This window comes from Aspergillus stella-maris (genome assembly GCF_047715825.1).
Source record: "Aspergillus stella-maris strain CBS 113639 unplaced genomic scaffold BDV14scaffold_50, whole genome shotgun sequence".
Taxonomy (NCBI): Eukaryota; Fungi; Ascomycota; class Eurotiomycetes; order Eurotiales; family Aspergillaceae; genus Aspergillus; species Aspergillus stella-maris.
The window spans coordinates 164,761-190,987 of NW_027396844.1; the positions used below are offsets into that span (position 1 = coordinate 164,761).

The 26,227-nt window shown below is 51.2% G+C and overlaps 11 protein-coding genes across 11 annotated transcripts in view; 6 read left to right on the top strand and 5 right to left on the bottom strand.

The window, feature by feature from the left end:
- BDV14DRAFT_105812 (uncharacterized protein) overlaps positions 1-3,493 on the bottom strand; it is a 4,293-nt gene extending 800 nt beyond the window's left edge. The window contains exons 1-2 of the mRNA XM_073765581.1: positions 1,874-3,493; positions 82-1,820 (exon numbers count right to left, since the gene is read on the bottom strand). Coding sequence (XP_073625532.1) covers positions 82-1,820; positions 1,874-3,230 — 3,096 coding nt within the window. The 5' untranslated portion in view covers positions 3,231-3,493. The remainder of the gene's footprint in view (positions 1-81; positions 1,821-1,873) is intronic.
- A 725-nt stretch (positions 3,494-4,218) lies between these two features.
- BDV14DRAFT_178245 (TMEM53 family protein) lies at positions 4,219-5,415 on the top strand. The gene has a single exon (XM_073769548.1). It carries the CDS (start codon positions 4,301-4,303, stop codon positions 5,225-5,227), a length of 927 nt encoding a protein of 308 aa, XP_073625533.1. The 5' UTR covers positions 4,219-4,300; the 3' UTR covers positions 5,228-5,415.
- A 1,002-nt stretch (positions 5,416-6,417) lies between these two features.
- On the top strand, positions 6,418-6,726 carry BDV14DRAFT_202724 (uncharacterized protein; the record flags this gene model as incomplete). Its single annotated transcript, XM_073774107.1, has 1 exon — positions 6,418-6,726. One exon carries the CDS (start codon positions 6,418-6,420, stop codon positions 6,724-6,726), a length of 309 nt encoding a protein of 102 aa, XP_073625534.1.
- Positions 6,727-7,609: 883 nt separating this feature from the next.
- Positions 7,610-8,404, top strand: BDV14DRAFT_202725 (NAD-dependent epimerase/dehydratase family protein; the record flags this gene model as incomplete). The annotated part of the gene is made up of 1 exon (XM_073774108.1): positions 7,610-8,404. The coding sequence occupies one exon, from the start codon at positions 7,610-7,612 to the stop codon at positions 8,402-8,404; it is 795 nt and encodes a 264-aa protein (XP_073625535.1).
- A 123-nt stretch (positions 8,405-8,527) lies between these two features.
- Positions 8,528-10,428, bottom strand: BDV14DRAFT_191516 (general substrate transporter; the record flags this gene model as incomplete). Its single annotated transcript, XM_073771503.1, has 4 exons — positions 8,528-8,800; positions 8,951-9,566; positions 9,649-9,839; positions 9,895-10,428. 4 exons carry the CDS (start codon positions 10,426-10,428, stop codon positions 8,528-8,530), a joined length of 1,614 nt encoding a protein of 537 aa, XP_073625536.1.
- A 404-nt stretch (positions 10,429-10,832) lies between these two features.
- BDV14DRAFT_202727 (alpha-L-rhamnosidase) lies at positions 10,833-13,614 on the top strand (the record flags this gene model as incomplete). Its single annotated transcript, XM_073774109.1, has 2 exons — positions 10,833-12,650; positions 12,715-13,614. The coding sequence occupies 2 exons, from the start codon at positions 10,833-10,835 to the stop codon at positions 13,612-13,614; spliced, it is 2,718 nt and encodes a 905-aa protein (XP_073625537.1).
- Positions 13,615-13,668: 54 nt separating this feature from the next.
- BDV14DRAFT_191518 (alpha/beta hydrolase) lies at positions 13,669-14,643 on the bottom strand (the record flags this gene model as incomplete). Its single annotated transcript, XM_073771504.1, has 1 exon — positions 13,669-14,643. One exon carries the CDS (start codon positions 14,641-14,643, stop codon positions 13,669-13,671), a length of 975 nt encoding a protein of 324 aa, XP_073625538.1.
- Positions 14,644-14,813: 170 nt separating this feature from the next.
- Positions 14,814-16,369, top strand: BDV14DRAFT_210554 (glycoside hydrolase superfamily; the record flags this gene model as incomplete). The annotated part of the gene is made up of 2 exons (XM_073775919.1): positions 14,814-16,177; positions 16,236-16,369. Exons 1-2 carry the CDS (start codon positions 14,845-14,847, stop codon positions 16,367-16,369), a joined length of 1,467 nt encoding a protein of 488 aa, XP_073625539.1. The 5' UTR covers positions 14,814-14,844.
- A 1,178-nt stretch (positions 16,370-17,547) lies between these two features.
- On the top strand, positions 17,548-20,904 carry BDV14DRAFT_210556 (glycoside hydrolase family 35 protein; the record flags this gene model as incomplete). The annotated part of the gene is made up of 7 exons (XM_073775920.1): positions 17,548-17,649; positions 17,698-18,394; positions 18,455-18,584; positions 18,636-18,744; positions 18,806-19,363; positions 19,411-20,623; positions 20,687-20,904. The coding sequence occupies 7 exons, from the start codon at positions 17,548-17,550 to the stop codon at positions 20,902-20,904; spliced, it is 3,027 nt and encodes a 1,008-aa protein (XP_073625540.1).
- Positions 20,905-21,269: 365 nt separating this feature from the next.
- Positions 21,270-23,170, bottom strand: BDV14DRAFT_202731 (Alpha/Beta hydrolase protein; the record flags this gene model as incomplete). The annotated part of the gene is made up of 4 exons (XM_073774110.1): positions 21,270-21,883; positions 21,957-22,580; positions 22,645-22,973; positions 23,031-23,170. 4 exons carry the CDS (start codon positions 23,168-23,170, stop codon positions 21,270-21,272), a joined length of 1,707 nt encoding a protein of 568 aa, XP_073625541.1.
- A 1,254-nt stretch (positions 23,171-24,424) lies between these two features.
- BDV14DRAFT_202732 (glycosyl hydrolase) lies at positions 24,425-26,071 on the bottom strand (the record flags this gene model as incomplete). The annotated part of the gene is made up of 1 exon (XM_073774111.1): positions 24,425-26,071. The coding sequence occupies one exon, from the start codon at positions 26,069-26,071 to the stop codon at positions 24,425-24,427; it is 1,647 nt and encodes a 548-aa protein (XP_073625542.1).
- Positions 26,072-26,227: the final 156 nt, after the last annotated feature.

The window sequence follows — 26,227 nt, forward strand, 5'->3', positions numbered from 1 at the left end:
CCATGATAGAGGTGTTCGGCCATATTTAAAGTCCGTGGAATCCATATTCACCTTTCCTGTTTGAATAAGAAGCTGAACAACCTCCTTGTGTCCATGTGTTACAGCCCATGATAGAGGTGTTTGGCCATACTCAGAGTCCTTGGATTCCACATCCGCACCCTGTTCAAGTAGTATCTTGGCGATTGCATAATGCCCGCAGTATGATGCGAGCACAAGATTCGATAAATCCTTGGTATCTTTTAAACTTGTAGTTTCCCAGAAGATGTTAAACCATGCTGCATAGCTTCTTGAACTACCGTCACAAATTCTAAGGGCAGAGGGTAGTATGGCAGCCGTTGGAATGATATTGGCCTCGCGAAAGTGAGTAGTCCAGGTTTCGGCTGAGTAATGTAGGAAGTCATGGCTGTCCGGGATGTTGCTATGATCTTCATCTGCGTCTGTATCAGAATTAAAGAAATTGAGATAGCGCACGCAGACAGTTGCAAGAACCTCATGTGCCTGAGTAATAGCAATGGAGTGATACCAGCCTTGCTCTAATGGAGTAGTACTGGATGATACCAAGTCTTCCAGAAGAAACTCGCGAGCCGTTTGGTGGAGAAAATGAATCCTGCCCTGGTATATTGAGATGAACAATCCACATAATGTTCTAAGGCGTGATTTGAAGTCATCTTCACCCTCCAAATCAAGGTCATCTAGAAAATGTGATGTCTCGTCCACATTCACAGCAATGTTCATCTCCAGAAGTGTTAGTGGTCGACTCGCGGCCAAGATAATACTCAAGACCTTTCGAACCATCAAGTAGTCCTTAGACTTGTTAAGAATTCGCTCATATGCCGCGTTAACACTTCGTGGAAGGATCTTTAAGGCAGACTCGGCCCCTTTCTCTGTTTTTTTGAAGTCTTCTTCCTCCAAGTAGTTAAAGACAAGGTATACCCAGAGATAAGTGCGGTGGGGAGTCTTCCGCAGTCCTTCGTCCAATTTCTTTTGGACTTTGGATGAGAGATTCTTCCTCTGCGACAGCCAATTGACCTTGTGCGTGATGACATGATTTACCTCATGACTAATAATTTCCGACTCTTCCTCTCCTGGTATACGAATATTCGGGAAGGTGTGCAATAAGCTGCTGAATCTAGATACAATCGACTCATATGGACGGCAAGTTAGGAGATACTTTAGCTTGCCTTGGCCCCCACGGAATTGACTCTCCACATTTCGCGTCAGGTCCGGAAGTTCTGATGCGCGGCATTCGTCTAGGGCATCAAGGACCATGATTATTGGCCCTGCCTGGGGATCTCCAATCGCGTCTCGTAGAACCTTCCACAGCGATTCCGTCGAGTTAATCAGACCTTCCCCATCCTTGCTGTACTCTGACATGGCGTGTTTGATTAGATATGGCTTCTGAGAGAAGAGTTGGTGAAGTAGCGCGCAAAGTGCTTGCCGGACTTTGTCCTGGAGATTATCTTTAAAGAAGAAGTAGCAGATTGTTACTGATCGCGGCAGGTAACTGTCAACCAGGTACCGGGCCAGCACCGACTTTCCACAGCCAGGATCCGCTGAGACTAGCAAGGGACCAGACTCAGATTGCAACCACTTCTGGAAGTTGTCGTGCTGGAGGAACCACATGCACGTGTTGTCGACCCTCTCCTCCACTCGATTCTTGTACCACTCATACGTGGCTTCACCACCGCTGTCACTGGTAAGGCGGAACAGCTGGTGACACTTTTCTTCTTTGTCTAACAACCTTTCTTTGGCGATATTATTCTGAGCTTTAAGCTGCTCCTTTGCTATGTCCTTGCTCTCTTTGACAGTATCATGGAGGCCTGCAGACAGAATTAACACATATGGATAATATGATTATCAAAGACTTAAATACCAATTAAAATTTCACCGAGCTTCTTCTCAGCCTCAACCAAACTTGGACGAATCTGGCAGATCATATCTTTCGCATACGCAGCCGCTGTCATCGCTGCAAAGCCTTGCCACTCCTTATTCTTATGCGAGTCCGAATAGTCACATATACCGCGAATAACAAGGCAAGGAAAATGATTCATCAACCCTGCGGCCTCCATTTCAAAACAGAGGATATCATTATCAGCTGCCAGCTGATCGCGTACCAATGCGTCCTTCATTACTTGGTTTGCAGAAGCGATGAGCCCATAGTGAATAGCTGGGTTCGATTCGTTTGTAGTTCTCGCGTGCCGCTGGACAATATTCGATGGATTACTAGCACAAAATTCCGCACAGCCCTTTGTATTATGGATTACTTCGGCTCTGAACAGGGTATCGGGGTTTCCTGGCGGGCGCCCATACTCTTGTCGAAGACGCGGGTTCCGGTTCAGGATGCTGTTGATTGTGCTCTCAATATGGTGCCCCTTTCTCTTGTAGTACGCTTGCAGTCCTGTCAGTGCAGTACGGAGAGCTGTCGGAGGCTGATTTAGAAATCGAGTGTGTTGAAAAGAACGACCCTGTATTGTCTTGCCAAAATCATACTGGAACACACCACCTTTATCGTTGGTGGTTGAACTGACCACAACATCGCCCAGGCGAATGTCATGCCTCTCGCTTGGGACACCGCCACCAATGCCAACCATTAATCCAATCCGAACGTTGGGGAAGCTGTGCTGGATATTTGTGGCTACTGTGGCCGCGGCAGCGGTTCCGTATTCGCCATTAGGTAAGACAGCGATTACAACATTATGATCCTTAATTCTGCCCAGTGTGTAATGATTTGTATCGCCGGGCGATATAAAGTCTGGTCCCTCATGCTCTTCATCCAGAAATTCTTGAGCTGCCACATATTCAGTTAATATGGCGCAGATCCAGCCGATAGTGTAATCTGTATTTTTCTTCCGGTGAAGAATTGCTTGCTGGGGAGCTGATTGTGTAGCGGTACTTGCAGGGAGTGGACAGGGCTGCGGCAAGGTGGAGGTTTGGTCAACCTTGTTCTCGGGAGGGCCATTCCTGATGCTTCCGGGCGTTGACTCAGGAGTCTGGTTGAAAGAAGGGAGGAGGAGATTCTGCTCTGCGATCGGAGTAACAGAACTTGCAGGGAGGGGAGAAGACTGCAAAGTGGAGGTTCGGTCGACCTCTTCCTTGGGAGGGCTCGTTCTGGTGCTTCCAAGTGGTGTCTCTGGGAGGAAGGGGGATCTCCACCTCCCACCCGAGCGAACTATAACAAACCCCAAACCAAGTAGCAAAGTCAAAATGATAGCTTGTGCAGCGCTTTCCATCTTGGACAACAAGCCTGAAAATGTTTAAGTTTAGTGAAATAAAGGGTCAAAAATTCAGTTGAGCGGGTCTGGTGTTTTTATGAGATTTGCAATTCTCCATTGCTGACGGGTCCGATCTGACATAAATTCTGGTTCGTCTGCTTGAAGGAAATGGAGGGATTAATAAGCAGGTTGTGGCTGGGACGCAATTATTCTTGAAAGCCAATCACGTACTTCAGGGTAAGATATGGAAAAAGCAAGCAGGGCTAAAACTTACAGCCTTTTGCTGGCGTGTCTATTTATATTAGCACTCTAATAGGTCTTCTGACTCAGGACATTGATTGGTCTTGGAGAAATTCCATGCAATCTTAGCTAACCGCGCGTTTCCAGCTTCATTGAATACGGGATCCAACGCCATAAACCCGCTGTTAACCATGGGTCGGCTGCTGCATGATACCCTGCATCCAGTCTCCGCGAAGCCAATACGTACTCATCCTTAGTTCCGTGTCACAGCAGAAGTGAAGTAGGGAGTAGAAGCATCAAGGTTTCTTTGTTGGGAAGGGATCGGATCATGATAGCTCAGCCTTATGGGTAAGAAAGATGTCAGCTGAGCCTGAGCGCTGACCATGACCTGCAGGCTTGGGTGATCATGGGTTGAAGAGCGGCCAATGGGTATCAATTGGGGCTTGTCGCCGACGTGCTGATTTGGAGCGGTACGGGAGTCCCATTTAAGAGGCGTTTATCAATACAGTTCGTGAATTTGACGTTACGGACCGGGCCGTGGGAGCTTTGGGTCAATCGTGATGTGGGGCTTGGGATTCCTTAAAGGTAGTATCGTATCCTCCATCGTATCCTCCATCAATAGTGTATGCAAAGGTGAAAGAACGAGGCGCTGTGATATTGGCTTGGCTGAATAATCCCAAAAATGAGTTCGCCTTGGCTGACACCCCGGAACTCGGAGTATATATAATGGCCCCAATAATTACTGTTGGGCTCTAGGTACCTATCCCAACACTTTTCTTTTCCACTTCCACACGGCCCCCCTTTATCACCTCCATACATCGCAAAATCCCTCTTAGCCAGAGAACACCATGGCAGAAGCCCATTTTTATCCTCTGCAGCCTATTGGTGAAAACATCCACTTTTTTCAACCTCCAGAAAAAGCGCCCGGGCCTGCCCCCGCCCTAATCACCCTGTGCACCTGGCTAGGCGGCGCCACCACCGCGCGCATCCTAAAATATATATCAGGCTACCAAGCCCTATATCCCAACTCGGCCATTCTTCTTATTACTACGCATATTTTAGAGATCACTCTCTACCCTTTTAGTGTCCTCCACGCGCGTTTGGCTCCTGCCCGGGCCGTGCTTTGGCATTTGGTTAGTAAAAACAAGTACACAGAAAACTTGGTCCTGCTGCATATATTCTCTCATGGCGGATGCAATACTGCTATCCAACTTGCTCTCTCCCTGCAGATGGGTAAAACACCGTTATCCCTAGACAGATATCTTGGCGGAATCATCTTTGACTGCTGCCCGGGGGATACCTCCTTCCAGCACACATTCGAGGCCGCCACGGCCTCTTTGCCGCCGCGCTCCGTGCTAGCTCAAACTATTGGACAGGGCCTGCTCTACCTGCTTATCAGGGTCATGACAGGGCTCCAGCAGAGCGGGTGGATGAGTTCTGTGCGCGAGCTCCGGGCGCAACTAAATGACCCGGGGGTTTTTGGAAGGACACCAAGCCGGCTGTACCTGTATTCTATTGCCGATCGGGTGGTTCGGTGGGAGGATGTGGAGGCGCATTGGCGAGAGGCGGAGGCTGTGTTTGGGTTGGAGGGATGTTGTATGGTAAAGGGGGTTGCTTTTCCGGGTAGCCCGCACTGCGCGCTGGCGAGGGATCATTTCAAGCGGTACTGGGATGAAATTGAAATATTTTGGGCTAAGAGGGCGGGAGGGAGATTTGCGCATCTTCCTACATCTACGGACTCTGCATTGGATGACAAGCCTCGGAGTCGGCTTTGATGGAGAAGACCAGGCCAGTGTATATAGTAGGCCTCTGCATGGTGCGGTCTCGAATTTGGAGGTTGAGACTACACCATAGTGAACCGCGATTGCATAATTCTGCGAAGACCCTCCTTTTCGGCTGCATAAATCTATGATTCATCCCGTTATTTAACGTTAACATAATTATCATGTCAGCCGTCCCCAGGCCCAGTCAAAGACAAACTCTAGAAGTTTCACAATATCCTTGATATTTTGAGGGCACAAGGCAAGGCCTTCAAGTAGATGGGCAAGGGATTTGAGCGAGAGGACACATAAAGCTGCGCAATCAGACCTATATGCATAACGATGTATGCGAGCATGACACAACAATAACTCTGCATAGTCATCTGCACGCTTTGTGCAACAGGGCTCAGTTGTTGGACATATAATATTTTTATCCAACAACATCGTAGAGATGGGGCAATAGCTCGGGATGGAAAATGTTGCAAGTGAGAATATCCCGATTAAAAAGGCGTTCCTGCAAGTGGTCGATATCCCCAGATGCGGACAATGGCTCGAGAGGAACAGAATAAGCACCCGTATAGGCAAACTCGCAGCAGTTTCCGAAGGTTGCCTCGCCCACATCTGCAAAGTAAATAGTCACAGGCCTGGTTCCGGTTTCCAGTCCATCAATGGCTTGCGGCTTTAGAAAACGATAGCTTGCGCCTTGGCGTGAACCTGATATGAAGATTTCGTAGGGCCTACCAGGCAGGTGATCACTTCGCTGTCCAAAAGTCTGCGCACAATTAGTGTACCATTCCACAACAATCAGCGCCATAGGGATTACTCATAGAAGGTCATTGTGCTTAGGCTCAAACAAAGAACCATAGTCTTGATCAACAAGGATTCCACTTCATAGACCTAAATACTTGGCTACTTGCCTCTAGATATAGACCTGACTCTCCCATCACCCCCCACTACCCGCGGTAATATTCTCACCACGCTATCACCCATATCACCCGCACTCACCCCGGAATTAGCGTCTCTCACCCTTAAAAGCAGCAACACACCCAGGGCTTGTTTTACTTCTGGCCGTGTTGATAATGGTGGCTTAAGTACGGCTGAGCGGACGGGAAGATCAGGTACAGTATCCTATATAGGAGCGTGTCTTGCCCTGCCTGAAGATATCATCCATCAGCTGTCCATTTAGCGTTCACATTTACTACAGAATGGCCCTCCCCAATATCGAGAACACTCCCGCTGTCGGCGTCTCCTACTTTACACCAGCGCAGAGCCCCCCAGCTGGAACAGCCGCCAATCCACAATCCAGCGGCCATCCCGTCCCCAAGCTGTACACGCCCTTGACGGTGCGCGGGGTGACCTTCCAGAACAGAGTCGGCCTCGCTCCTCTGTGCCAGAACTCCACGCAAGACGGTCATATGACAGACTACCACATCGCACACCTGGGAGGCATAGCTCAACACGGCCCTGGAATCATGATGATTGAAGCAACCGCTATCTCCCCTGAAGACCCATGACATAGCCGTTTTGCCCTTGACATCAGGAAAGTCCGGCATGCCGTAGTAAATGCCGTTGGCATAGACCTGAGTGAGACTATAACGAGCTGAAGGAGCCGTTATTCGTTGTTCAACAGAAGAATGCCAGCTCACGAACAGTCTTTTCCAAGGGTGAAGGGGTAGAGAGTGAGGTGTATATGTACCATATTACGCAATCCCGTCTTCTACCTTGGGAACAAATTGGATATGTATTATTTGTCATCTGACTCCTTTTATGCCATGAACTTCTTTTTAACCTTTAAGTAATGCGGAAGACCGCATTGAAGTTTGATTCTTTGGCGGTCATCTACCATCTTAGAGTACCGGCGGCCGATGGCGGCCGACTGCCATCTTCTCACATCTGTTGGACGTCCACTCGTTTTTTCTAGCTCTATTTCTGACCAATGCTTTCCCGCAGCAGTATACGTCCGTGGAACTTGACGGGCCTACGGCTTATAATCCTAATGCTATTGGCAGTGCTGAATGCGGAGAACAGCGAGGAAAACAAAGTATCGCCTTCCGCCTGGTTCTAAACATGTCGGCCGCTCTAGTACTCCACAGTTCACGTACTGTTATCCACTTTGCTTAAGCCCAGAGGTACGAGCTGTCTAGTTTAAACCAGTGGATACTAGTCAGTGACCAGTCACCTACCCCGGACAGATCACTGCTTTACGAAGGTAAAATCAGCATCGGTGGTACGTTACCTTGCAAAAGATTCTCATGACACTTTTGACAATCTGCACTGTTCTGTAATCTTACTATTATGTTATAAACAACTATGTTTTTGTAAATCAGTTGGCTCATAATACCAAGGAAGCACACCAGTACAAAACATTTCACCATCAAGCACTTCAGCTTCTCCATCATGCACCGCACTGTCCTTGTAACCGGCGCTAATGGCTATGTCGGTAATGCCGTTGCCCGTTCCTTTGCCCGCGCTGGTTGGATTACATACGGCCTCATCCGCTCGGAAAAGACAGCTCTCTCTCTCCAAACAGATGAAATTATCCCCGTCATTGGCCAAATCGACGACGTGGAGAATCACCAATCCATCCTCAAGCAACTTCCGCCAACGTTGAACGCTATTGCCTCTACATCTGAGAGTACAGATGATTATGAAGGCCATTATCAGAACGTTGTCAAGCTCCTCCGCACTCTCGCCCAGTCAAGCAATAACAGCGGCATCCGTCCACTGGTATTCTTCTCTTCCAGCTGCAAGGACTATGGTATGGGTCCACACTATGACGGTCAGGAGGGCTTGCAGCCGCACACTGAAGAAACCTCGCTCAACCCGCCAGCTATTCTGACCCCGCGCGCAACACACTCTCTCGAGATCTTCAAGCACGCTGATCTTTTCGCACCTGTTCTTGTCCGCACAACTAACGTCTTCGGTCGCTCTGCTAGCTACTATCATGGCTTTTTTGAGATTGCTACCTATGTTGCCAAGTTCAACCAACCGCTCGTTATCCCTGTTCGTGCTGACTCGATCTGCCACGCGCTGCACTTGGATGACTGCGGCGATGCCTATGTGGCCATTGCGTCTGACCCTCGGAGAAATGAGGTGGAAGGGGGGATCTCCAATATTTCATCCTCTACGTACGAGACTGTCAATGAAATTGCGCAGGCGCTAGTTGAGGAGTACGAGATTAAGCATGGGTAGAATATGTTGGTAGTCTATTGGAGGGTGAGAATCCTTGGCTGCCTACGCTGATTGACTTCCCGCAGTGGACTAGTTAGAGAAACTCCGGAAATTTTCTTAGGATGATCGATGGACACTCCATTTTTACGACCTGGACTCTTCCTGATCTTTCTGCTTCTTAATTTCAGCGCCACTCTGCTCTGCCTCTGTGATATATGCCTTGAATTTGCGAGCAGGTATACGTTTGATGAACATCTCGTCCAGCTCCTCAAGGCTGCGACCGGCCGTCTCGGGATGGCAGAACCACAGGTAGACGCAACAGATCATGGAAGTACCCGCGAAGATGAAGGCCGTTTTGGCGCCTAAGTTAGCCTTATCGGGATTGAAGATGTAAGGAAGTACAAATGCCCACATTGTCTATATTTGTTGGAAGTAACATGGTCAGTGGGCCGAATTTCGCGGATGTGAAGAACAGCTGAAGAGAGCAGCGCAAGGAAAGACGGAAAGGAAAGGCGTGGGGGTTGGGGTGGGGGATAAGGTGGAGAGGAAAACAAGAAGCACACTTACAAATAGAGCACTCTGTAGCATCAAGCCAAGAGACGTCGTCTTTGCGCGTAGTCGAGATGTTGCAATCTCCGAGAGAGCAGTGTAGGCCGTGGCACCAATTGTTGCATTATAAAGGAAGGCGTACATCAACAGCAACGCCACAGTTCCTTGGATATAGCTTCTTTCAGGAACAGTACCCAGACCGCCGGTGATCGTAAGAACAATCGTAATGAGCACCACACCCCAGAAGGTCAGGTCCCGTCTTCCAACACGGTCAATCAAAAACCATGAAGTGATATTTCCACCCATGGCGAGGACCTGGCCTCCGATGTTGATCCGGTAGCTCTCCTCGATGGAGTATCCAGCCAGCTCGGTGTAGTATGTTGTATAAGCAGCAAATAGAATTCCGCTAAATGCTTGAATGGAGAGTGGTGCAATCGCGACAACAGTTCGTCGGAGGTTCGATTTGCGGAAACATTCAAGATAGGAGGCCCCTTCAGTTTCGCGGCTTGCCATTTCGAGAGTCCATTTGATGTTTGAGACAGTCCTTCCTGCTTCGTTGGCATCTTGTCCAAAGCGTTTAAGCGTGCGGAGCCCCTGTTCTTCCTTATCGTGGGAAACTAGCCAAGTTGAGGACCTGAAGAGGTTGGTTATGTGGTTAATATGAGGACGCCTTGATTGACTTTTGCTGTCGAAACAAACTATGAGGGCAGACTAACTCGGGCATGAACGGCCATATTAAAAGCGCGACGGCAGTAATTCCATATTGAGCAACGAAAATAGACTTGTATGCCCACTCTGATTCCAAAGTGCCGTACGCGTTTTGCAATAACGACACAATGAAGGGACCCAGTGCCAGAGCAACAGCACTTGCAGCGGTTGCTATGCCCCTGAGAGCCAACGGTGAAACCTAAGACGGGTAATTAGGACAATTACATTGGCCAGAGCGGGTTAACTTTCGGTACCTCAGCAATATAGGTCATGCTATTGGAGAGAAAACCTCCGATAGCCAATCCACAAATGAATTTCCCTCCAAAGAAGATGGCGTTAGACCCATGGCTGACTGTTTCAAGCGTAATGCCAACAAAGACGATGACAAAGCAGATCAAGTAAGTCAGCTTGCGCCCAATCTTATCAGATATATATCCAGCAGCAAAGGCAGCGAGGACTGTAGCCGCTGTAGGGCCACCAGAATAGGCAGACTGCCATTTTGACGGCAGCACAAAATTGCCTGCATATGGCGAGCCATAGTCTTGACGGAAACGAGGGATACTAATCACCGTCGAGCCGGCGCCGTTGTCGAAGCTGGTGATGAGCATGACAAAAATGGCGTAGGCGATCCACAGCGTTGTCCAAGGTCTATGGATGAGGGCATGCAGGACTGTTTCGTCATGCTGTTCCTGGTTGACAAGGAGCCCCACGTTGGCGACCGCATCAGAGGTGGCGTTCTCATCGTGCTGAACGGACTCAGCCTGTTCTAAGGAGTCTTTTGGAGACATTGTGGGCAAAAGTTTGATTCGTAATGTAGACAAAGAGCAGATAAGGATTGAAGGGAGAGACCTCGCAACAAGGCCTGGACGCGGATCGGTTTTTATACCAAGTCATGAATTAAGGGACGTTCTCACGAGGAGATGTTCGGGCCAAGATAGGCCGGGGTCTGGAGAGTCCGGGGGGCCCTACAATGCTGGAATGCCCTAGGCCCGGTCCCCGCATTAGTACTGGCTTTATTTCAACTCCTCATCCGCCGGCTAAACTTCGGCATTGTGTCTCGCCACAGATTCAGGTGGCTTCAACGCCTTCGGTGAAGCTGCTCCCGAATATCAGGAACTGTCAGCCGAGAACATCAGAGGAAAATAACCGTCGAGTTGTCTCCTCTATCATCACGCATAAATTGCGCTACAACATGCCTGACCTGAGAGTGACCAATGTGCGCTTCGAGCACTACGATTTTTCGAACTCTTTAGGTGTGCACGAGTCCAAGCCACGGATTTCCTGGCAGGTTCGGGGTGACATACCTGGGTTCCAACAGGAAGCATACGAGGTCGAAATCCAGTACCTTCAGCACACCCTGGAGGCGCCCAATGTACAGAGCTCTGGCAAAATCTGCTCGCCATCGTCGCTCTGGAACCCCTGGCCTTTCCTAGAGCCGCTGCATTCTCAGCAACGTGTTGCTATTGGGGTCCGCGTCTGGGCCACGGATGGGATATCATCAAATTGGAGCAGCCCGGTAGAGCTGGAAACCGGGCTGTTGGAGACTTCCGAGGACTGGCATTGCCGACGCATTTCCGCCCCTGCATCTTTGGATGCTGCAAAACCAAGGGCAGAGGATTTGTTCCGCAGGGAATTTACCATAACCGGCGCTGTTGCCGCTGCCCGGCTATATATTACAGCACAGGGAGTGTATGTGGCGGAGATCGATGGCAAGCGAGTGGGAGACCATTTCCTGGCTCCTGGGTGGACGGACTACGACGACCGATTACTGTACCAGACGTACGATGTGACAAAGCTGCTTCCGGGCGCGGGAACGGCGAGCTGTTTAGGTGTTCGAGTAGCGGAGGGTTGGTTTGCTGGTCGACTAGGGTTTGGTGGGGGTAAGCGCAACATCTGGGGCGACATGACAGCTGTAATGGCACAGTTGGATATCTGGTATATCGACGGCCGGAGAGACAGAGTCTGTACCGATGAAACTTGGTCAGCTGCTCAAGGTCCGGTACGCTTGGCAGAGTTATACGATGGCGAGAAGTACGATGCCCGATGCGAAATTGACGGCTGGTCATTACCAATCGGCGACAGTAGTGCGCTCCTCGATTCCGATCAATGGCTCCCTGTTGTCGTGCAAAGCCCGCTACCAGAGACTGTGAAGTTGGTCGCTGGGACCTGTCCCCCAGTCCGGCCACAGGCGGTGATGCAGCCCGTGGCTTGCACCAGCACTCAGTCCGGCAAAAGGATCGTTGACTTTGGGCAGAACCTTGTTGGTGTAGTCCGCCTAAAAAACATGCATGGGCCTGAGGGGCACAGAATCGTCCTACGCCATGCTGAGGTGCTGGAGTCTGGGGAAATCAGTACGCGACCCCTTCGGCACGCAGCAGCTACGGACACATACACACATCGCAAAAACTCACCTTCCAATCTGAGCTGGCAGCCGCAATCTACATTCCACGGGTTCCGTTACGTTGAAGTCGAGGGCTGGATGCATGAGCGGGTTGAACTCCTCTCTAGCATCGAGGCAGTTGTATACTACACAGATATGAACCCATTGGGTCTGTTCTCTTGCTCAGACAGCTCAGTCAACCGCCTCTTTGAGAACATCCAATGGAGCATGCGTGGTAACTTCGTGTCTGTTCCCACAGATTGTCCCCAGCGTGACGAGCGCCTCGGATACACGGGAGACCTGGCGGTCTTTGCTCCGACGGCTACCTTTCTTTATGATTGTTTTGGAATCCTTCAGAATTGGCTGCTCGATGTGGAATACACACAAAAAATACAGAACGGAGTGCCTGCTATCTTTGCACCTAATCCCATGAGCTCGATGGGAAAGAACAGACCATGTGCGATCTGGGGCGACGTCACAATATTGGCGCCATGGCATATGTATGAAGCCACCGGCGACCTCCAGATTCTTGAGCGACAGTACAGTTCAATGTGTAGCTATCTGAGCACTATCCCCAAGAATGAGGCAGGCTTGGTACATCTTTGGGAATCCACATTGTTTCAGCTTGGGGTAAGGAACTACAACCAGCACGCTCTGGACTTTGAGTCAACGAAGCGCTTACCAAAATCGTTAGGACTGGCTTGACCCGACCACATCTCACGATAAACCTTGGAAAGGATTGACGGATCCTCTGCTCGTTGCCAATATCTTTCTTGTGCGGTCGCTGGGCCTCATGCGTCGTATAGCGTCCCTGCTCGGTAAACCGGACGACGTCAAAACTTGGACTGAGCAATGGCGCGCAACACGAAACGAATTCCTGTCCGAATACACTACAGCAACCGGTCGCCTTGTTTCTGATAGTCAGACGGCGTACGCTCTGTGTATCTGCTTTGACGTATTAAGCCAGACACAGGCCAAGTATGCAGGTTCTCGTCTGGCTGAGATCGTTCGCCGCGATAACTTTGAAATTGGAACAGGCTTCGCTGGCACACCATTTGTTTGCGAAGCCCTTGCCCGATCTGGGCATATCCAGGTTGCATATGCAATGCTACTCAACAAGAACTGCCCCTCCTGGCTGTACCCTGTTACTATGGGCGCTACGACTATCTGGGAGCGCTGGGACAGCCTACAGCCCGATGGAACTGTCAACCCCGGCGAGATGACCTCGTTTAATCACTATGCTTTTGGCGCGATCGGCAAGTTTCTGTATGAGCGGTTGGCTGGGCTCCAGTGCATCGAACCTGGCTGGAAGCGGTCGAGGGCAGCGCCTCTCGTGGGAGCAGACTTTACCTCCGCACAGGCGTCGCACATGACGCCGTATGGGCTGGTTTCAGTCGCTTGGAGGCTAAATAATACGCAATTTACATTGGAAGTGTGCGTGCCGCCGCAGACGGTGATGGAAATCGTACTGCCGAATGGGTCTCAGGTGGAGGAGGTAGCAGGGCCTTGCGAGAGGCACTTTGCGCTGGTCAGCCAAAGGCCAAGGGACTGGCCAGTAAAGGCCATCAGCAACCTTCCAGTTCCAGGCGAATAGCGCCGCATTGTGGCTAGAGAGATAGCATATTTTGTTACATAGAAGAGAGTGTATTCAAATATTACTGATCGCCCTGCGCCGATTCTCCAACGCCCTATCCGTCACACTGATGCCCACCGACACGTTTTCAAACCCATGGGGCACCCCAGGATAGAGGTGGAACTCCACAGGCACATTTGCCTGCGCTAGCCGCATGGCGTACTGCATATCCTCGTCCCGAAAAATATCCAGGCCCCCAACGTCGATGTACGTTGGAGGCAACCCGGAGAGATTCGTAGCACGCGCGGGGGCAGCATACGGCGACACGCCGGCAGTCCCTGCCAAGTCTCCAAGCACTGCCCTCCAGGCAGCAGCATTGTCTGCTGTCTTCCAGACCGCAAATGGCTCGACTGCCTTGCTAGGAAGAGTATTGCGATCATCCAGCATGGGGTAGATGAGTATCTGCTTGGCAAGTGGTGGGCAGAGGCCTTGATCGCGAGCCATGAGAGCAACACCAGCAGCGAGGCCGCCGCCTGCGCTTTCGCCTAGAATCGCAATTCGGACAGGATCGATTTGGAAGCTAGAAGACTTGCTGTGCAGCCATAGTAACGCGGCATAGCAGTCCTCCACAAGGGTTGGATGACGGGCCTCCGGGGCCAGCCGGTACTCGACTGAGAATATTTGAATGCCATAGCTCGTTGCCTGCGCGGCAAGACCGTGTTTGTTTGATGCGACATCTCCCATAACCATGCCGCCGCCGTGGATGTGTAGGATAGCTGGCGAGCCCCGGCTCTGGGCAGCGTTGCTTTTGACATTGATGGGGCGAAATCTGTAGACGGGGACCGCATGGTTGTCAGCAGAAATTGCAGTGTGCTTGGTGATCTCCACATCTGATGGCAAAGCATTTGTGACATCGAGCTGGGCGACTATCCTGTTGGCAAAGCGACGCCGGCCGTCGATGTCGTCCGGCTTGAAATCGGGACTGACAGGGAGCAAGGCTCGCAGGGGTGCGACAGCCTTTTCGAACTCGGGATCAAGCGTCAGAGTCATTGTTTGCTGTGGTTTTGCAGCAGTCAAGGTCAGAAGTTTGTGTGCGAATTCTCTATCTAATTGTCTTCTGGCACGATCTGCCCGAATTTGAATGCATGATGAACTCGCTCCGTCTCCAAGCGATCGGGCTAATTACCCCCGCGGGGTGATATTTACCATGCGCCACCTGCCCAAGTTACAACGGACTGCCAGATCTCTACCATGTTTGGAGCCGATGAAATTGTGCTCTCCGGTGATGCCACCATCCCTATTCCCCCTGCAGAAGAGCTGCCGCTGCCGGCTGACTTGACCTGGGGATGCGCAACCTCGGCGTACCAGATTGAGGGCGCTTGCTCTGCGGACGGCAAAGGCGTTTCAGTCTGGGACGTCCTCTCTCATCAAGAGCCGTCGCTGACCAATGGCGAGAACGGTGATGTGGCCTGTGACCATTACTACCGAATGCCCGCGGATGTCCAGCTGCTGGCAGAGTATGGTGTTGAAGAGTACCGCTTTTCGATTGCTTGGACCCGCATTGTGCCGCTTGGTGGGCGCGGTGACCCGGTGAATGAAGCTGGTTTCGAGTTTTATGATTCACTCATAAACCAGCTTCTTGCGCGTGGCATCGAGCCCGTGGTCACACTCTACCATTGGGATACTCCAAAAGCACTCACCGACCGGTACGGTGCGCTGAGCAACCTGAGCGAATTCCAGGCCGACTTTGTCCACTATGCGAGCCTCTGCTTTACTCGTTTTGGAGATAGAGTGCGCCGCTGGGTGACTTTCAACGAGCCGTTCATCATGGCTGTTTACGGATCGAAGCTGCAGCCGGGCTCGGACATGTGGCAGATTGCGCATACCACCATCCTGGCCCACGCTCGTGCCGTGCACGCATACGCGACAAACTTCCAGCCCACGCAGAAGGGCAGCATCTCAATCGTCTTGAACGCCAACTTCTTCGAGCCCTTTGACGCCTCCAGTGCTGCAGACCAGGAGGCAGCCACCCGCCGCATGATCTTTTACCTTGGCTGGTTTGCAGACCCCGTTTTCCTGGGCCGCGACTACCCCCCTGAAATGCGCGCTCTGGCCGGCGATCGCCTGCCCACGTTTACAGAGGACGAACTGCTCCTTCTTTCCCTGACGGCGCCTGTCTGTCGCGCTGCCTTCTTCGGGCTTAATCACTACACGTCCAACTACGCACGCGCCCGACCCGACCCGATCTCGCCAGAAGACCACACCGGGGGTGTCGAGGAGCTCGATACCAACTCCGAAGGCAAGGTCATTGGCCCGGTCACCGGAATTACATGGCTGCGCGTGACACCCACGCAGTTCCGCAAGTTGCTCGCCTGGATCTGGACGCGATACCAGGTGCCTATTCTCATAACGGAGAACGGCTGCCCGTGCCCGGGCGAGAGCGAGATGACGCGTGAGCAAGCGGTGAAGGATGAGTTTCGCATTCAATATTTTGCAACGTATCTGGATGCCATGTCGCGGGAAATCTACCAGGACGGCGTCAAGGTGCTCGGGTACTATGCCTGGAGCTTTATGGACAATTTTGGTACGGACTGCCGCAAGAATCCCCCTTGTCTTCGTTCTCTGCTAAATGTGTTGCCTAGAGTGGTCGGCAGGGTACGGGCCCAGGTTTGGTATCACGCATGTTGACTACAAAACGCTCAAGCGGACGCCGAAGAAGTCAGCCGCCTACCTAAAAGAGACTTTCAAGAAGCGAAGGGCGGCAGGGGGGGGGTGACTCCTCGTCTGTGAACCTGTGGAAAGAATCAGGATCCCAGATGCCTCTCAACCAGTAAGAGCTCTGGTTCAGTTTGTGGAGCTTCGTATTCGTTTGCATTCCCTGATTCCTTTGTGGGAGGGTTCGGCACATTGCCTCCTAACTAGCACCATTTGGAGTAAGCTTTGTCTGTATTCGCCCGTAATTCAGAGCGTTGCTCATCTTCTATTCGGGGATTTTTCCATTTCAGTAAATTTGTGCGAAAAAGGATCTGCCCGCGTGTGACAGCCTTTGCCAACGACTCTGGAACAACTATTGTTTCAATCCCAACAGCATGCTCTAATCGTCCCTTGATTATCTCTTGCTTCTACATCATGTCCCGTGTTCTTGCCAAACTTGAAAGATTGATGGATCCTCCTTGCAAGACTCCTGAATGGAAACCTGCGCTGAACCGGTGGGCGAACAGAGCCCAGGCTTTTACGGTCTGAATATAGTTCCCTGGTGTCCGAGGAAGGTGCCACCTGAGCTGCGAGAACTTGGACTCATGACCTCGCATCGAGATAAATATCAAGTTTCAGGTGCGACAGTTCCCGAGACTGGGTACTACCAACCCGCCATCTGCGGTAGACACGTGTAATTAGCTCGGCAGGGATCATCGTGAATGTCTCAGCCCAGTAACCCGAAACCCTCCAGTTGCATTTCAAGCACTTCTCGGGTTGGTAGCCCCCGAGTGTAGAAACCTGGGGTTGTTATCACTCAAGTCTGCAAAATCCCTCGGAAGCCTAGCAGCAGGTCCCCTGTCCATATCTAATTATGGAGGCTTGCAATTCTACTCGATAGCAGAACCCGTTAGTGCATCGGTGAGCTGCAAGCCGTGGCTTCTCTATGCCGCTCGACAGGATGCAGAGCTATTTGCCTTAGCTTTGGTGAAGACATTGAAGAGATGGCCATCTTGGGTAAAAGTCCGTGGAGGGCGCGGCCATGAGTTGCGGGGGACATGCAAACACCCGCTTCCCTGTAATATTCGAAAAATATCCCTGGGTGCTCCAATACCATGGCGAGTGAAGAGATATTACCTACTCATATTCGCATCCTTTGGCCGTCACCTCTTATAGATCTGGTATGAAAAAAAGATATAAGATTGGACTTGTCGATCCATAATGTACAAGTAACTTGTCATGCCCTTTGCGCTGCACATGATGAGGCTTCTACCTGCTTTCACCAGGTTGGCTTCGCTGATCTTAGGCGTGGGCCTTGGCTTCCCATCTGTAGCGGCGGGTATTAGTGGAACAGCGTCTCCAGTGGGCCAAAAGAATACCCTCCTACAGGATATTGTTATTTGGGATGAGTATTCCATTTTCGTGCATGGGGAGCGGGTGATCCTCTTGTCCGGGGAATTCCACCCCTTCCGTCTGCCCTCTCCCGGCCTGTGGCTCGACGTACTCCACAAAATTCGGGCCCTCGGCTATTCCGCGGTCTCTTTTTACATTGACTGGGCATTGGTTGAAGGGGAGCGCGGTGAGGTCCGCCCTACTGGTGTGTTCGCACTTCAGCAGTTCTTCGACGCCGCACAGGAGGCTGGACTCTACCTGATCGCTCGCCCAGGCCCCTACATCAATTCTGAGGTCTCTGGCGGAGGCTTTCCCGGATGGATGGGACGCTTAGACGGTCCATTCAAGCGAACGGATGCTGCATATCGCGATGCCATCACTCCATACATTGCTGCAATAGGCAGAATTATTGCAAGTGCCCAGATCACTCATGGAGGTCCAGTCATCCTGGTGCAGCCGGAGAACGAATACACACTCTGTGTGACTCAGGACGGATATACCCAGGTAAATAATATGACGATTACCTCCATTGACTCTTCATGTCTTGAGAAGGAATACATGGCATATGTCCAGGATCAGCTTCGGCAGGCGGGCATAATTGTCCCTTTTATTGTCAATGATGCCTTTCCAGTTGGAAACTTCGCGCCTGGTACTGGAGTCGGCGCGGGCGATATGTATGCCTTTGACTCTTACCCACTTGGCTGGAGTACTGCATGTATGTATCTCTAGTTTAAAATCTTGCCCTTCTGCTTCTTGATCACTGACCAGATAGTAGCCCAGAACACGTCTGACTGGTCAGCAATGCTGAGTCCTCTTCTCGTGTATAACTACACCATTCACCAGGCACAAAGCCCGACGTCTCCGTTCTCAATCTCCGAATTTCAGGGCGGAGTGCCTGATCCTTGGTCAGTCTGGACTACGGCGATTTGATTGGGACCACTGCTAAGTCCTTGTAGGGGAGGGGTCGGCGTGGACGCCTCTGCTGCATACATCGGACCCGAGTTTGAGCGTGTATTCTACAAGCTCAATTATGGCTACCGTATTGCAATCCAAAATCTCTATATGGTATGAGAATCGTTGTTGCTCTCAATGGAATCATGAAGCTGATAAGGCTTCGACGAAATAGATGTTTGGCGGCACCAACTGGGGCAACCTAGGACATCCCGGAGGATATACCTCGTACGATATCGGCTCTGCTATCAAAGAGAATCGCCAAGTCACTCGGGAGAAGTACAGCGAGTTGAAACTTCAGGCAGGCCTTCTCCAGGCATCACCTGCCTACCTTACCTCACAGCCCGACAGTGGTAGCTACGGCGTCTACACCGACAGAACCAGCTTGGCTACCACCCGCTTGAGCTCCAATGATACGAGCTTCTATATCGTCCGACATGGCGAGTTAGCGAGTGAAGAAAACGTCTCATACCGGCTTCATCTTCCCACGTCGGTTGGCAACCTTAGCGTACCGCAGCTGGGAGGAACGTTGAGCCTGCGAGGGCGGGACTCGAAGATTCACGTAGTCGACTATGATGTTGGGGGTATTAACTTGATATATTCCACTGCTGAAGTATTTTCTTGGAAGAAATACGGCTCCAAATTGGTCCTTGTACTGTACGGGGGGAAGATGAGAGCCATGAGTTTGCGGTCCCCCGCGCGCTGGGAGCGCCCTCGACGGTTGAAGGGCACGGTCTACGTATAGACTACATGGACTCCTGCAACGCGACTGTTATCCAGTGGTCTGTCCAGCCCGCTCGCCGAGTGGTACATTTTGGAGACCAACTGGAAGTTTATCTTGTGTGGCGCAACGAGGCCTACAACTACTGGGTTCTGGATCTCCCCGTGCCGGGGCACATACAGCGGTACTCTTCCCCGTCACGCGCCAACAGCTCGGTGATTGTGAAAGCAGGCTATCTTCTCCGGACCGCCGAGGTCGCGGGACATACGTTAAAGCTAACGGGCGACCTCAACGCCACCACTGAGCTGGAGATCATCGCGGCTCCTCCTGCCGTCACGGCTGTTACTTTCAACGACAAGCCCCTCCACACAAGCCGGCACCGTCAACGTTTGACTGGAACCCTAGCGTTCAAACGCCCTTCCTTTAAGCTACCAGACTTGTCTGCTCAGCGATGGCATTTTCTAGACTCCCTACCAGAGATAAAGACCAGCTACAATGACAGCCGCTGGACGGTCTGCAATCACACTCGCAGCACGAATCCGCGCAACTTGACCACCCCCTTCTCCCTATATGCAAACGACTATGGATACCATTCAGGTTCGCTCATATACCGTGCTACCTTTGTCGCGAATGGCTCAGAGACTGCCCTATATCTACTGACAGAGGGTGGTTACGCCCACGGGTACTCGGTATGGCTGAACGACACTCACCTGGGGTCTTGGCCCGGTAGCCCTGCGGAGATGTTCCATAACCAAACCTATCCCCTAGCGCGCCTGCAGCCTGGGACACCGTGTGTGGTCACCATTCTGATCGATCACATGGGCTATGACCTAAACTTCCCGGCTAACATAGCCACCATGAAGGATCCGCGCGGCGTGCTGGACTTTAATCTCCACGGCCGAGCCAAGGAGGCGATCACATGGAAGATTACTGGCAACCTGGGCGGCGAGCTCTACGTGGATCACAGTCGTGGTCCCCTAAACGAAGGCTCCTTCTTTGCTGAGCGCCAGGGCTATCATCTCCCCGGAGGCCCCCTCCTGCACCAACCAGTCACGGCAGTCCACTCATCCCCAACAGCAACCCTCATCCGCCGTCCTGGGCTCGGCTTCTGGACCACAACCTTTAATCTTGATCTTCCCGTGGATTATGACATTCCTATCAGTGTCGTTTTCACCAACACCACGTCCAGGCCGCATGGAACCGACCGTACGCGCCAACCAGCGCAATTTCGCTGTGTGCTCTTCGTCAACGGTTGGCAATTTGGCAAATACGGTAAGCTGTTCTTGAGTATATATGTATATTTCCGGTTCTAACGTACCTCTCCCGGTGTCTCAGTGAATAACATCGGACCCCAATCTCGGTTCCCCATTCCCGAAGGCATCCTTAACCACAACGGAATGAACTACCTAGCTCTTACAATCTGGTCGTTGGATGAGCGCCCCTTCCGCCTTGCGGGACTGCAGCTACAGGCGGATGCCATCGTCATGCGAGGATATTCCAAGCCAGGTCTAGTAGAGGCCCAGCAGTATGCTCCGCGACTTTGGAGCTACTAGTCACTGCTCAAACGGTGGCCAAACAGGGAATTTTTAGGCGTTCGGCCACCAGCGCCGGCTGATTAAGGGCGTCATTCTGCGATGGTGCTATTCGATGTGAGTAGTCGAAGTAGAATATATTATTGGACAAGAACTATATATCATTGAGAACCTGGGATGGGTAGATTCAGTAACCATTGCTTCTAAATAGGCTCGATTTTCCCGATATGCTGGGTTCGGTTTCCGGGGTGGCTGGAAAGAGACACGAAGAGAAGCCCTGATATTTGCCAGCCACCGACGGGTAAAGTGGAGAAGACCAACAAAAGAGTTCGAGCAGGCGTGAAGGAATGGGGAAAAGTTAAGATTCATAATGAGCAAAATAAATACTAGTTTCGAACACTGTACGGCTGGCGGTGCAAAAAGTCACATTCGCTCGAGGCATCCTTGTCACGGATAGTATTAATAGCTTCATTATCGACCTGGACAGCATTCAACTCGCCGGCGTTCGAGTTGGCGTACAGCGGCCAGAAGGGCGAGGAGGGCGCGCGCTGCACGTTCGGATCAAGCTCCAGGGCAAATGAAAGTAAGTAGGCTTTCATTACCGCGGCTAACGTGGCGTTGCTATTAGCCTCGTTGGCGAAGAGCAGGAAAGAGCTCGTCGCGCCGTGAATCTGGAGGCCTGCGGCGAAGCGCATCTTGTATACGGGCAGACGTGCATCGCTAACTGTGTTGGAAAGGAAGTGGGTCGGACAGTTGATCACGGCGTCACCAAAGGTCTCGGCCCTCTGGTAGAAAGCTGAGTTGTTGATGGGGCTGGGCACTGTGTTGGCCGCCGAAGAATAGAACGGGTCATCCCAGAATGAGCCTGTGAAGTTGGCCCACGGATAGTGGGTATTCAGCAAGCGGTTGAAGAAGGATGGGCCGGCGTCTGGCCACAGCTGCTGCAAATCGGCTTTGACTTCGCTCGGACTCGCGATGGAGAAGTTCGTGAATGACCAGCCTGCATATTAGTCTTATGGACAAACACGCACATACACATGATGGGAGGAGGAGAAGGGGAGAGAGATACATACCTTCTTTGGCATTGTGATCGACGAGTAACGGCACTTTGGTGAAACGGCCTTTGGCGAACTCAAGTGAGGGGAGATCCTGGATGATCTCACCATCGACACAAGGTCCAAAGTAATAGTCCCCAAATCCGTAGGTGCCATCGGCCCAGCCCAACGCGTACACCAACGCCGAAGCATTCGCCAGTTTGCCCGCGGGCAGACAGCGCAGGCATGCCAGGTTCGTGCAGCCGCTAGCCTTGAGCACCTGCTTAAATTGTGCTTTGAGGACCTCGTTACCATGCAACGGCTGCCACCAAGGGTTTTCAGCAATCGCAGCGCGGAAGGGAAGCTTGCCTCCCCCGTAGAGCATCATCTGGGAGGTAACAGAACCCCCACCGGCGCTGACGCCCCAGATGGTAACGCGAGTGGGATCACCACCAAAGGCCACAATGTTACGTTGTACCCATTCTAGGGCGGCACGCTGGTCGAGAAGTCCCACGTTGACGACCCCATCATTCAGCAATATCTTGGATTCTAGGAAGCCGTAGACGCCCAACCGGTACTGAATCTGTACCCAATTAACATGACCCTGGGCCGCAGAGACAAACTGGCTGCCATCTACATCGAGTGAACTACCGGTCGCGTAACCTATGAATATGCTATCTCGTATGCCACAATTTACCATTACATTCGAGGCAAATATCTTCCTTACCTCCACCATGAATCATTACAATGACCGGCAGCGAGCTGCTCACCGGCTCGCTGGGCACAATGACATCCAAGTGCAAACAGTCCTCGCTTTGCACCATACCCACTCCTGAGTCGCCCATCCCGTCTGCGCTGGCCAGGTCGTCAAGCTGCTCCAACCAGATGGGCTTCCCTTGCATGCAGATCGTTCCGGGGCTTGTCGCATTGAGCACCGTCTTTTTGGGGGCCAAGTCCGTAGCCAAGATCCCAGCCTTTTCAATGCTCACTGGTGCTCGCCAGCATAAAGTACCGGTTGGTGGAGCGGCATATGGCAAGCCGTAAAAGCCATCGATTCTAGTTTTACAGGGTTATGATCCTGGTCCACGGATTTGGATGCGCAGGAGCGTTTACCTCAGGTTAGTGTTTCGAATGCCTTGATACCGCGCGTACGGCAGATCAACAATGGGCGCTGAGGACGTCAAGGCTGGTGTAGCCAGTCCTAGATTGGCAACAAGCCAAAGGCCAAGATACACGGAGAGTTCTGCCTTCATATTGTCACAGTTTCTTCGAATCATCAGCTTCATATACTGTGTGAAGGAGGCTTGGAACAGAGAATCTATCTGACCGAGGCCTTAGGTTCCTTTCTTCCGGCCTTTATAGCTTATCTTTATACCAACTATACGAGGCGGATATTTCGGGGATGCGGAAAAGTCTTTAGGGAAAACGGGGTTTGCCCCCTCCCAGCGTGCCCATACTGTGAGCTCCTGCATGCTGCTCCAAGTCACAACCAAGCTGATATCAATCCACATTCCGTTCGTCCGCTGCAATCGGTAGATTGAATTTTGCGAGTACTACTCCTGTTGCTGGTTTTGAAAGCTGTCCGCCACACCGGATGCAGGTACCCATACTATCAGTAGATGCCGAAGCAGAAGAACAGATAGCATTCAGCATCAGAATACGATGGGGAGGTTACGAGTGGCAGATTGGCTTTATACGGAGTACCTATTTGTATTTAGAAAATTTGATTGTCATATGGGACGCTCTAGTGATTACAAAGTGACTGGCACAGCGAGCGCAGCCCAATTAAGCTAGGCAGGCAGATCATCCAGAACAATGGAGGGCAGAGTGATATTAGTGGAAGGCAGGATGCGTTATGTACGACACGAAGTATGCACTAGCCAATCTTCGAGAAGTTCCGACGAACTAAAATCGATATAGCATTATAACGTTATCGAAATTCGACACCAAGTTATATTAACTTCACTAACTAATTACAGAGTTGAATACGAATACAGAGTGGTAGGCGCGCCTTTAAGGGAGTGAAGCCAAGGTGACTCTTACAGCAGGTTCGGGCAAGCAACCAGATGAAGAAGTCCCTTCTATGTATTAGTTGCCCGGAGAAAGCCCCGAAGAGAGTTATTTCTTGCCGGTAAGAGATTGCTGACGGATGGTTTGCTTGCGGGGTAATTCGAACATGATTTGGGGTCAATTCTTCCACTACTATACATCAAAGGCTTCATAAACAATGTCGCGTAATATAATATGCCCCCTCCATCACTCCTTTCTTTAGGGTTTCTAAGATTGGGCTTTCTCGAATTAGGTCATTTATTTCTTGAATGAACCAACAGAAGAAGGTTTTTAATTTGAAACTAGCGAGGCAACATGTTTACATGCACATAGTGAAATCCTAATTCCTGAACTGACCGTTTCCTTGATATCTCCACTTGCTGACATATGCTGGCGTGTTGCCGCCCTGTCCATTGTTTGTAACGTATGAACCGACGAGGGAACCTAGAATTGAATTGTTAACTCTTTCTCGTTTTCGGAGTTGGAATGGGTGGAACAAACTTGCCGGTAAAAATAGGACGCAGAGCACTATATGGAGCGTACCCGAAGGTCCTAATACCAGATTCGTGGGCGGCGGAACCAGCGGAGAAGGCGTAATGTGTCCCATTGAAGGCCTTTATTTCCAGCCTCAACTTGGTATCTTTCCACTCATCAGGAAGGGCTACCTCAAATGTCTGGGCTTTCGTTGTTGATTTTGTCTCTCCACGTAGGCGGAAGTATACTCCCGCAGTACTGCCCGAGGAGGCGAGTCGAACAACGCCAAAGTCCAAGTGTTCGCCGGTTTCCGCAAACACTGAGATACCTGCCTCGTCTCCAATGGAAACTGGTGAAAAGGAGAGGACAATACTGAACCTAAAAAGCGTGTCGACCTGTCGCCGGCCCAAAAATGTAACACTCTTTGGGTTCGAGGCTACAGCTGAACCAGTGAGGTTCCGCGTGGATGGCATCAAGCGGAGCGAGTTTGGATGCCCCACAGGCGAAACCTTGTAGGAACTCGGGTCAGGGGCCCACCAAAAGCTGAAATGCTCAGGGAGCTTTGAGCCCGGCATAAAATCAACCTCGTCCGGTGCAGAAATAGGAGTCCCACGCAACAAGCGGCCTTGTTCCGGCTCCAACGGCCACGTGCTCATAACACCTCTTACCTGCGAAGCTACTGGCCATTGGTGTTTGTTCCACGTCACTGGGAAGAGAACAGTCTCTCGACCCATTGGCTCAGCTGATGTTTCGAGGTTGAGACGAATAGAGAGCGCCACACCCCACCAAGACCCCCGGGAATCCTGGAAGAGATCTAGGTGACCCACAGCTTGAAAATATTCCGAAGTATTTGCATTTGTGAGGATAGGATTAGAAGGATTTGATTGGTATGGCCCCCAAAGAGAGCGTGATCTCGCAATGGTGGACATATGATTGAGGAATGTGCCCCCTTCGGCAATCACCAGGTAATAATAGCCATCTTTCTTATATAGCCGGGGACCTTCGGGGGTTATACCCCCCGTGCCATTCCATATACCAACTTGTGGACTGGTTTCGCCAGTGGTCACATTAATCTTTGATAGTTCAATGCCGGGATAAATGTTTGCGTAATGTGCCCCAACGACGTATGTTTGACCATTATCATCCCAAAAGAGGGTAGGGTCATATCCGTTAAACTGAAAATGAATGGGATCTGACCAGGAGGAAGAGTCGTAAGGATCCGTGGTAGTGAAAATGACATTATCCCAACGGGATGTAACATTGAACGGTTTATCATCATTGACAAGCGTGGCGGCGACATATATGACTCCACTGTGGTATCTGATAGAAGGAGCCCAAAGGCCGCCGGTCTGAGCTGAGAGATTGGAAATGCCCGGCAGTTGCTCTTTCCGGCTTAAAACGTTGCTGACGAGGTTCCAATTCTGGAGGTCCCTACTAGCATGGACGGGTATACCAGGGAATGCCAGAAAACTCGATGATACGCAGAAGAAAGTCTTGTCCAGCTCCGGAACGAAAATACAGCTGGGATCTGGATGGAAGCCTGGTAGGATGGGATTGAGAATTGTTGAGTTGCGTGCCGAAGCGCGAACCAAACTCCCAAAAACAGAGAATATAAGGAGGAGAATTGCCATTGTTGTTAACACTTGCTAGTGCTTCAATCAAGTCAGTTAAGGCTTATAAATACTACTCCAAGATCGCCAAAGAATCAGCTCGTTTCCAAAAATGCTGGATTTAGGCTATACTGCAATAGACGAAAGCTGCACTGGTACCGTCTGAAACAGTTGAAT

What these genes read in the sequence shown, in the direction of transcription:
- BDV14DRAFT_178245 (XM_073769548.1), top strand. Translation starts at nt 4,301, where the DNA reads ATGGCAGAAGCCCATTTTTATCCTCTGCAGCCTATTGGTGAAAACATC.